Source organism: Elephantulus edwardii, unplaced genomic scaffold (genome assembly GCF_000299155.1).
Source record: "Elephantulus edwardii isolate Elephantulus edwardi_28Jun2011 unplaced genomic scaffold, EleEdw1.0 scaffold00008, whole genome shotgun sequence".
Lineage (NCBI taxonomy): Eukaryota > Metazoa > Chordata > Mammalia > Macroscelidea > Macroscelididae > Elephantulus > Elephantulus edwardii.
This window is the reverse complement of record NW_006399758.1, coordinates 13960135-13971134: the sequence shown is the minus strand read 5'-3', so window position 1 is coordinate 13971134 and position 11000 is coordinate 13960135. Positions and strand designations below refer to the sequence as shown.

The 11000-nt window shown below is 41.5% G+C and overlaps 1 protein-coding gene across 2 annotated transcripts in view; it reads left to right on the top strand.

Moving 5' to 3' along the window:
• The first annotated feature begins 2031 nt into the window (after positions 1–2031).
• Positions 2032–11000, top strand: part of TRAM1 (translocation associated membrane protein 1) — a 32261-nt gene continuing 23292 nt past the window's right edge. Inside the window, exons 1-3 of one of the 2 annotated variants that reach the window (XM_006880451.1) lie at positions 2032–2206; positions 2290–2349; positions 9499–9562. In XM_006880451.1, coding sequence (XP_006880513.1) covers positions 2320–2349; positions 9499–9562 — 94 coding nt within the window. In that variant the 5' untranslated portion in view covers positions 2032–2206; positions 2290–2319. Of the gene's footprint in view, positions 2350–9498; positions 9563–11000 lie in introns of both variants that reach the window. The other variant, XM_006880450.1, reaches the window with a different exon arrangement.

Sequence of the window (11000 nt, the reverse complement as noted above, 5' to 3'; positions counted from 1 at the left end):
TCCCACATGTCTGAAATACTAATCAGGTTGGCTATTTTTTGCCCTCTTGTTTTTTATTTTATCTGGGCTCAGGCTGTGCTCTAATAGTATGACAAGTTCCAGCTAAAACTGGAAGACACTTTATAGTTTTCATTTTCCCTTTAACTCTCCTGTTTTTTACCCTATGATTATTTAGTTACTATCCTACTCCTAACAGGTTAGTGAGGTCAGAACTGCCTGGGTGAAGTGATAGATTGGATATGGAAGCACATTAAAAGTGTGCCACAGAAGACACCCCATAATAAAATATATTCAAAAGAGATCCTTTCATTAAGTTCTAAATAACACATCAACAACTCAAATAAATCCAGAATGAGGGGAACCAGCAGCGAGATGCTGACGTTCACTCAATCACAGCTATGGCTTTCAGGTATAAAACAGAAAACCATCCCAAACTTATGAATGATTTGTCAGGTAGAAATCCAGTACTGTAGCAGAAGACAGGACTACAAAGTGGGCCAACGCCCGTGACTGAGATAATCATGTTGTTATGTGCCCTCAAGCCCACGACTCATAACCATCCTGTGAGCAACAGTTAAGAACCCTGTTCTATTTTGAGCCAGTCTCACCTTCTCTGACAAACTACCCCCATTGCCACAGGGACTGTGTCAATCCATGGACATCCACAATGACAGATAAAAACACTTACAGGTTTGTGACTGGGGCTTTGACCACAAGGGTATTTGTGTCCATGCATCCCTGAGTCAGTTACCAAGATCTCACGTTTAGCTGGATAACATTTGGGTTCTTTTCACTAAGGACATGCCCTGCAGAGTTCCGTTTTTTCCTATCAAGCCCCGCAGGCAAATTGTTCCTCCCTGAGCCTCTTGGAGCAGCAAAGCCACATGGTTTGTCTATTGATCAGAGATAAGTCAAATATCTAAATTTATGTCAATCAAAATGAAGAATTATAGCTGTAGAACTCAGCCTTTCACAAACCAAATGCTTCAATAGAAAATAAGAATTTACGTTCCAGAAGGAAACAAGTATGTCTTTGAGGAAGTACAACCTGACCACTCCTTAGAGTCAAGGATGGTCAAACTTCGTCTGACATACATACTTTGTGCATGTTGCCGAGGGACCAGACATTGAAAAAAGACATCATGTTGGGGAAAAGTGGAGGGTCAGAGAGAGGAAGAATCTCAGCAAGATGGATTGACACTGTGACTGTAGCAATAGAGTGTATCAGAGATCATGAGGATGGTACAAGATTGGACAAGGTTCAGATCCGTTGTTCGTGATGTGACTATGAGTGGTAGTCGATTGGATGGCATCTAACAAGACTGGTTTCTAGATTAGGGCAAATGGTAGTGCAATTCAAGAAAAAGAATATAAAGATATTTCGGTTTGGAAGCAAAACGACCAAAGCAGAGAGCTAGAGATTGCTTAAAAGTTTTGTACGCAGCAAGTAAACCCAAGCTGATTGCACCATCTTTATTTAGTCTGAGGTTCAATGAGGGTGGAAAGAGAGGGATGTGTGTGGAGAGTGGAGCTCCATGGAACTTCTCTTTTAAAGTTAGACCAAGTCTACAAGAAGGAAAAAAAAATCTACAGGTGGGATCAAAAGAACTTTGCAGTAAATTTTTAAAAGTGCTGAAGCTAATAATCCTACCGTGCTCATATGTAGTCAGGGCGAAGTCGTGTTTAACATTATTTTAACGATGGTAGTGGCTTTCCAGAAGTGGCAATCAACTCGGAAGAAAGCATTTCAGCACACGCAAGCCCAGGAGGGCGGGGTCCGTGCCGATCGCAGCGCGCGGCCGCCCTCGGCTCTGGCAGCGGCCTCTTTGAAGGGGGGGGCGGGAAGCTCGAGCCCCAAACGACTCCCAACTCCCGGCCGGGCTCTGCGCTGGGGGCCGCCGCTCCGTTTTCTTGGCTCCCTCTCGGCGACCTCCGGCCGGTAGGTAGCGCTGTGGGCCCGTAGGGGCGGCCGCGGCGCGAGCATCGCTTCCCTGATGCGCATGCTCGCTCCTGCTGCGCTCTAGCTTTTTTTTTTTTTTTTTTTTCCGGGCGGCCCCGGCGGCTGCGTACTGGCTGTGGGATGGGAAGTGAAGCTCCAGCGAGCGGCTGCTGCGAGGCTGTGAGGAGCAGGCAGGGGGAGGCGGCGGCGGCGGTAGCTTGTCGGTGAGCAGCCGGGAGGACCGGAGCCAGGGCGAAGCACCTGCAGGCACGGGCGGTGGCCCCACCATGGCAATACGCAAGAAGAGCACCAAGAACCCCCCGGTCTTGAGCCATGAATTCATCCTGCAGAATCACGCGGACATCGTCTCCTGTATTGCGATGATCTTCCTGCTGGGGCTCATGTTCGAGGTGAGCCCGCTCCGCACCCCAACCGCCCGCCCTGCTTCCCACTCGCCCGGCCCCCGGCTGCCGCGCCAGCCTCTCCGCCCGGAGAGGTTGCGGGGGCTCGGCCCGTGCGAGTGGAGGCGCCGGCCGCTGCCCCTCGGTGCGGGCCCGTCGCTGAGCCGGGGATGCGCAGTCCCCGCGGGCCTCGCCACCTCCCCCGGGGTGGGGGCCGCCCTCGCCCGGTGCTGACTCGCACGCCCCCCCCCCAGCCGGCCGCGCAGTTCCTGGTTCCCGCGAAGGGTTACGTGGCAGCCGGCGAGGGGCCGGCGGCGGCGGGCGGGGGCGGCTGCCGAGCTGCCGAGCTGGCGAGGGGCGGTGGGCGGACCTCCGGGGGTGGCCGCGCGGCTGGCGGTGCTGTGCGCGGGGCTGGCGAGGACAAAGTGAGGGCCTGGCCTCTGGGGGCCGGAGATTGCCCACCCGAGGCCACGGGCGCCAGGGCCACTTGGGGAGCCCCTGAGTTTGGGGGGAACTGCCCGCCACCTATTTGAAGGGCGGTGGCCGCATGGCACCGAGTGATCATGCTGCTCTGCCGCTCCAGAGACGCAACGATTGTTGCAGTAATTGTTTCTGAAAGTCAGTCATTTCATCATCAGTTCTCCAACTTTTTGACCAGATGCTTGCTTTTTAAAAAAAAAAAAAAAAATCTGATACATAAATCAAGATTCTGAACAGCACTACCAGGGCGTCAAATAACTGTCTTTTTGTTTCTTAAAGCATGAGAGAATGGAAATGTCAGGAGTGTGTAAATTCTCTTCCCACACGCTAGTATTTTGATGACTTGTTTAACAGCTGTTGAATGTGAATAATAAACTTTGAAAGATGAGCATGGAACATCCTAGGGGTTGGGGGTTTTTTCTTCTCATTCCCCGGTACACATCCCCGGGTTTTTTTCTGTATAGTATCTAAAATTGTAATTTTCTTAATTATAACTGGTTTTCTTTTCTCTAGAATGTAACCTCTATGAGGGCAAACGTTTTGGGGGTGATTTTTTTGGGGGGGTTTAATTCGTTTACACCTAGTGCCTAGAATGATGTCTGAGACTAGTAAATGTTTAAAAAAAGATATTTGTTGAATGAAATAAATCAATTGTACAAAACTACCTATAACCAGAAAAAGTGTACATGTTTTAAATGGAGTTCACTCTTGCAGTGTTATTTTTGGATAATTTTTAAATTGGGTTTTGCAGCTTTTCAGGATAGAAATATTAATTTCTGATGGTCTGTGTGTATGTGGTTATGCTTGAAACCTCTGTTACAAAGAGTCAAGTTTGAGTATAGTGGAAGGTAGAAGGGAACTTATTCAGACTCAAGCCTAAGCCTTACCTTTGCTGCTGTATTACAGAAAATACCATTACCTCTGGATCCTCATAGCTACTGTTTGTTACAGGGATGAAATAGGATATATGGCAGTTTATAAAGGTTTGTTGTTGTTATGTACCTAGGAGTCAGAACCAACTCATAGCCGACCCTCCAGCGGGTCTTCAGAGGCTGTAAATCAACAGGGAAGGAGATTGCCCATTTTTCACCTGCAGAGCAGCTGGTACATTGTCATTGGACATTTTCAGGTGGGCAGGGAAACTCCCTACCAGGCTACCAGAGAATTATGTGATTTAGACATGTGTAAACTCTTTCTGGATACAAACACGTGTGTGTGTGTGTGTGTGTGTGTGTGTGTGTGTGTGTGTGTGTGAGATTTCAGAGTAGCTTCATGGTAGGAGTTGTGCTGCCAAAAGGCAGGCAGTCCGAATCCATCAGCTCTTCTGGGAAGAAAGATGGGCTGTCTCCTGTGGAATTCACAGCCTCTGAAAAACCACTGGAGGGTCAGTTATGAGTCAGTTCCAACTGGACAACACATAACAACAAAATGTGTAGTTTCCTGTACTGTTAGTAGAAGTAGCATCTTTATTTATTCAGAGTACACAGCCCTACATGGTAAGAATGCCCGATTTTTAAAACCCTAATTTAAGAGAAATAGTACCAGCAAATGCAATGTTTTGAATGAATGGACTATGAATAAGAAATAATACTTAAAAATGGTATAACAAAGAAAAAAAATGGTATAACCTTTTATATGAGACATTTTAACTTTAATCACATTTCTGGAGAAGATTGTCTCCTATACCAGGCCTCAAGTGCTGATTTTTTTTATTAATAGTGATTTTTTTCTCCATACTGTGTCTAGTAAATTTAAATCAACAGCAGAGACATAAATAGAAGTTTTCTTTTAAATCTATTTAAAAGGGGCAGTTAGAGCACTATATGGAAAAAGGTATTTGTACAAGTTGTACATTTTTCTTGCCATATGTTTGCATTTAGGATTTGAAAGTATGTTACTTGCATATGGGGGAAAATTGACATTAATTTTGCTATTTTGACTTTTTAAATAATTGTTACTGAGTATCTTAGTTAACACAATTACAGAATTACAGTGATTGTTCTAGAATAATAGAGAAATTGATATCTTTGCAGTAGACTTGTTAAGCCTTTTGTGTGACTGCATTGAGAAAATGTCAGGATTTTTTGTGACATTGGCAAAGCCATACATAATCTGTTGCTAGCCAGAATGAAGAAACTATGTAGGCATAGTGTTAGTAGAGTGCTCTGGAGCTTAAAGGAGCCTATGTTCCAGTTCAAGTTCTGCAGCTTGATAACCAGGTGGTCCAGAGCATGTCATTCAGCTTCTCACAATTTAAATTTACAGAGGATATCTTTAAAATCGGACTTGTATTAGGTTGCTCTTGAGATGTAAATTAACTACTTTGTATAAGAGTTCTGGTGGCCTAGTGGCAAGATGCTCTGCTGCAATACTGAAGGTTTGTGGTTCAAGGCCATAAGCTGCTCCACAGGAGAAGGATGGGCAGTCTCCTCCCTTGCAGTTAACTGCCTCAGCTGTAGGTTGGTTTCAGCCCCACGTTACGCAACAACCTCATATAATGCCTAGATAGTACTTGGCTTATAAGAGCTATTAAAAAAATACCAGTAGCTGCTGTTATTTCTCAGAAATTTATCAAAGTAGAAAGATTGGAAATGACATTTTTGTGTGAGAGAAGGGCCCCAGTGTTTAACATGTACTGAGATTATATATGACTGCTGAAAATGTTGATAAGAATTTGTCATTTTTGAAAATACACATGATTTTTATAGTAGTCAGAAAATGTCATCTCCTTAAAATTTTGATTTTTAAGACTTTTTTTTTTGTCCACATAATGCATATTGTGGACTATAATACTTTAATGTTTGAGTTCGGAAAATTTGAGCCGTTGACAAATGTAAAAATGCTTGGGAGGTGTTCTGAAAGTGAGAATATAGGAGGTGAATGAGGAGTTAAGGGTTCTCAAGAGGGCGATTTCCTACTTCCTGACTTTGCAGATGTTTAGAACTTTAGGTTGTTTGTATTGTGTGTATTTTAGGGACATTTACAATTACATTAATTTTCTGACAGTTTTGTTGCATTTTTTCAATACAGCTTATTACCTTTGCTTCCTTCTTTTAAAACAGCTTACTCCTCCGTTAGCTGGTGGGAAAATAGAATTTAATACTTAAAACTTGTTTTTAACTTTTATAGATCCAGTCTATGTAATAGTCACATCTTCCTCTAACGAGAATACAAAATAATATCTCTGTATAATGAGAAACAATTACCTAGCCCTAAGTGGTGACCACTTAAAATAATTTTATGGGATCCATGATGTTGTATACAGCATGGAATCAGGTAATTCCTTGAAGTCTTGTAGTGACCTGCTTTCAGTGTATCTAAATAATTAACTTGCATTTTCTTGTAAATGGAGAGGAGTGGCATAACTATTATATCTCAGTTACAAACGAAATTATTTTTGCTTTGAGTCTATGTCTTAGTTTCTTAGTGTTGCTGTAACAGCAATGGCAAAAGTGAGTGGTTTTAATGAACAGAAACTTATTATTCACCTGTTAGAAGGCAAAAAGTCCTGATTCAAGGAGCCAGTTGTAGGGGAAGGCTCTCTCTACTCTGAAGAGTCTCATGTCTTTTTGGTTCTCTCTACCTGAGTTCCTTGGCAGTCTTCATGTGACATAGCTTGCCACATTTGTGCTTGTTCATTTCTGTTCCTGACCTGGTCTTTAATATCTGAGAAGTGATTGCAGAAATTTTGTACTTGGCTTGCATGCTTACTCTAAGTTGTAATTTACCTGCTATTCAGTAATAATTGGAAGTAAGGGTGATGGTATGTGCTTTTGACTCAGAACTGAACCCCTAGCTGACCCTCCAGCATTTCAGAGGCAGTAAATCCCACAGAAGAGATTGCCCATCTTTTTCCCTTGGAGCAGCTGGTGGATTCAGACCACGTAACTTGGGATTTTAGCACAGCTTCTTATTACTAGGCCACCAGAGCTCCCTTAATTACTTGATAGTCAGCTTGAATTGTACTGAAAGCCTTGCTGTCTACTGAGCGTGGAATAGAAACAGTTTTGATTCCTGCTCTTACAGAGCTCTTACTGAAGAGCAGTGATGTCAGTTTGAAGGCTAAGGTACACCTAATTGTGGTCTTCTCTCAGTCACCTGCTATGCATCAGAGTGCTGCACAGTGAATAAAGATGACAGAAGAAGAATCAATTCCTTTGAGTTGTGCTGGAGAAGAGTACTGAATATCCCATGGACTGCCAAAAGAACAGATAGGTCCTGGGAATGGTGCACCCAGAGCACTCCTTTCACACTTTGGACATGTAGCCAGTTGAGTCTGTTCTTTGGAAAAAGACATCATGTTTGGAAAGATGGAGTGTCAGTGAAAGAGAGGAAGACCCCCAATGAGATGGATTGACACCGTGACTTCAGCAGTGGGGTCTAGTGTCTCAGAGAAGGTGAGGATGACACAAGGTAGGGCAGGGTTCAGGATAGCTGATCATAGAGTCGCTATGATTCATATTCAACTCAGCGACACCTAACAACGAAAACTTACGGAGCTGACTTACTAGTTGCCTAGAGGGAAATCATGAATGCAGTGACACTAGACAAGGTGTGTGTTTCAGTTGAGGGTCAGGGCACAGTGACTGAAAGCAACAACTGTGAAGATGGTGCAAGACCAGGCCTTCCTGCACATAGGGCCCCTCCGTGTAGTTGGGATGGTCTGGATGGCACCTAACAGTATCATGCACTTTGAAGAAAAAGGATACAGTTCTCTGAGATAGACGATGAAAGAAACGGCCTGCCGTATGTGTTAGATCTTATTTTGCAATCCACACAACTCCCGTGAGCATAGTTTCTTGTGCAGACTACATGTTTGTGCATCTTGTTTCCATGCACGTGTGTGTGTTTTAAACAAATATACAATATTCTAAGAAAATGGGCTTCCTTGAAAAATTGGGATTGAACCAAGATGTGCAGAGAGGAAGTTTTCCAGCAGTGTTTTAGATAGAAAAATATGGGCACAGGTGCTGTGCTGGGAGGATTTGCACGAGGCAAAAGGATATGAGAAAAACGGTATGAGATATGACTGGAGAAGCGAGAGCACAGGGTTGTAGAGGGTCCTACACTGCAGGCTATTAAAGGTTTTGGGTTACAAGAGATAATACAGTGAAGAACGTTCAGCAGGTAATGGGAGGGGTGTCAGTATGATGAGGTCATAGTGGTGGGTCTGACTTAAAAGGTCTTCAGGTCACGTAGGAGACCCCACCTAGCCATCTTTCTCGCCATGAGAGAAGTCTCCCTGCTCCAAATTTTCCAGTGGTGGTACAGTAAAATCTAAATGCCTGGGCTTGTCATACATGCCATTTTAGCACTCAGTAGTGCTAGACTTTCCATGCTCTTCTACCAGTTTATGAAGTGTGCATTATGTCTAACCTAATTTTTACTGCAGGGAACCCTAGTGGCCTACTGATAAGAAGTTGTACTGCCAACCCAAAAGCTCACAGTTCAGAGCTACTTGCTCCATGGTAAAAAGATGAGCAGTCTCCTCCTGTGCAATATAATGCCTCTGGAAACCCTCCTATGGGTGAGCCATGGGTTGAATCTGACTCGACAGCACACAACAGCTACTTGGTCTATGCATTTTCTCTTCTGTATAGGTTGCCTTCCTCATTCTTTTTTGTGGGCCTAATGGGCTGCTTTTTTTCAGCAAGGCACAAATCTTTACACTGTCTCTGAGAAACCTTTCCAGACATGCCTCACTTTCTATCCCAGGGAGCTTAAAGTTATTTTGAGTATTCTCTGTATAAACACTTAACACTAGTTTCACAGTGTTATTAACTGCCTACTACTCATTGGCTGTTTAATAACCAGCATGTTGCATTTATGACAATAGTAAAACCGCAGGGTAAGGATGTGATAGTTAAGGCTATATATCACCTTGGCTAGACTATAAGTCAGTGGTTTGACAATTACATGGAGATGCAATTGGATGGTTATGTAATGATGTAGTTATCCTCTGTTTTGTGATCTAATATGGTCATCATGTTTACATGAAAACTATTTTTTAAAAACAGCTTGTTTTTTAAAACCTCACCATGTTGATATATGAGTAATAAGTCTGGTGTTTTGCCTGTCTTTCTCCTTTATCGAATTCTTTGTCATTTGTGATTATCTAATTTATCGTTATTCTTTCTTGCCCACTTCCCTGCCAGGTTCCTGTACATACTGAGTAGGCATTCTGTTTTCTTGTTCAGTCCACTTTATTTTTACCATAATGTTAAACATTTATTGAACACTTAATTTTGCCATGTGTGTTGTCCATTCTGTTTGTCTCTCTTACACACACAATCTGCCTTTGATCTGTTTTACTCATTACTGTGCTTTGTTTTCTTAATTTGCCTTGGCAAATTTTCTCAGATGACACCTTTGCATTTATTGTGCAGACCTTGTGTAGAGGATAATGGTTTGTCAAGTAACTGTTTACTGGAACTCCAATTTCTCTAAGGAAATCTTAAAGCTGGAGTGAATGGTATATGGCTTCACCTTGATTATAGAATGTCAGTGGTAGGTAATGTTAACTCCAAAGTTCAGTTCCATCAGAAATTCCCATTGTACCTGTCAAGGGGCTAACAAGTAGGATTCCCTGGGCAAGATCTCAGAATTTGTATATGTTCCCTTGGTGTACTGTTTTTTAGGTAGTTCCATGTTGACTTGACCATTTTTTTTTCTTTCTAGATAACAGCAAAAGCATCTATTATTTTTGTTACTCTTCAGTACAATGTTACCCTCTCTGCATCAGGTAGGCATTTCCTTCTGTAATTTTCTGTTGTGTCCAGGTAAACAAACATAGATATTTCTATTAATACTAGATTTCACAATTGGATAGAGTATTATTTTGATATGTAATGCAAGAGCTGACTTTGTTGGTTGATTTAACTTTTCTTAAATTCTTTTTGGTTGAGATAATATATATATATATATATATATATATAAGTTTTATTGAAGACCCTCTGAGGTGGATTTATTCAGTGACTGGGGTAATCGGGATGGGTGTGTCAGGCAATGAGATTGGCACAGGATAGATAGAGCACGGTTTCGGGCTGTTGTACATAGGGTCGCTATGAGTTGCAAACGACTCAATGGCACATAACAACAACAACAACAGTGTTTATATATTGTGAATGAGCAAGATTTTATTAAGGAACTTTTTTCCTTTTCTTCCCTATGATCTTGTCTAAAGGAAATTCCAAGAATCGGTATTTCACATTTGTTTAAGTGTCAGCATTTATTCATAGCTTCTAAAGGCATAATGTTTAGATTTGGATTTACGAATTAATGGGGTTTTTTTTACCTAGAACAACAATCCTTTAAACTTGTTGTGACTGTCTGTTGTGTTCAATTTCTTTGAATTCTTTTTATTAGAAAGAACATCAGTGAATCCTAGGTATTATCACCTCATAGCGTCCAAACAAAATATTTCTGTTTTATTTCCAAATTACGCTATCTGAAATAAAGTTATTGAAAATGAGTGAAGTAAAATGCAGTAATTAACTTGTATGATGAAGGATAGGATAGTTGGTTAATAAAATATTAATATATTTTTACAACAAATCTTTTCTAAATTTTTTGTGCCGGCTGTAATAATAGATATACAACATAAAATTGTGGTTTTTTAATTGTTATTGTTCAGTTTTATAGTTTTTTGTTTGTTTAAGTAGGCATAGGGTTGCTCAAAACCACAAAGGTATCTGGAAATTTGGATATGCTGAAGAAGAATAAAACTTAACCAAATCATACCCTAATTATATCCAAACAAATAAGCTTCACAACAACTGATAGCATTTTTGAAAAAGAAAGATATGTTTATAGCCTTTATTTTACTGTGTTTAGTAAGTTCAATTACTTTTTCTGTCAGGATCAAAATATAGTTTTTTGTTTTGAAAATTAGTTGTAGAAAATAGATAGTTTGTCATGAAATGGTAAAGGATTTCAGTAGACATTCCACTTGAGAAAATATTTATAAGGCCACCAAATGAATGAAAAGATACTCAGAATCATTAACTATCAGAGAAATACAAACCAGAACCCAACAACATATTTCATTCCTGCTGCATGATTTAAAATTTGAGTTGTACCCTTTCTCCTGTCTGTTTAATCTATATATTGAGCAAACTATTCAAGAAGCTGGACTCTGTGAAGAAAAATGTGACATCAGGCTGGAGGAAGACACATAAATA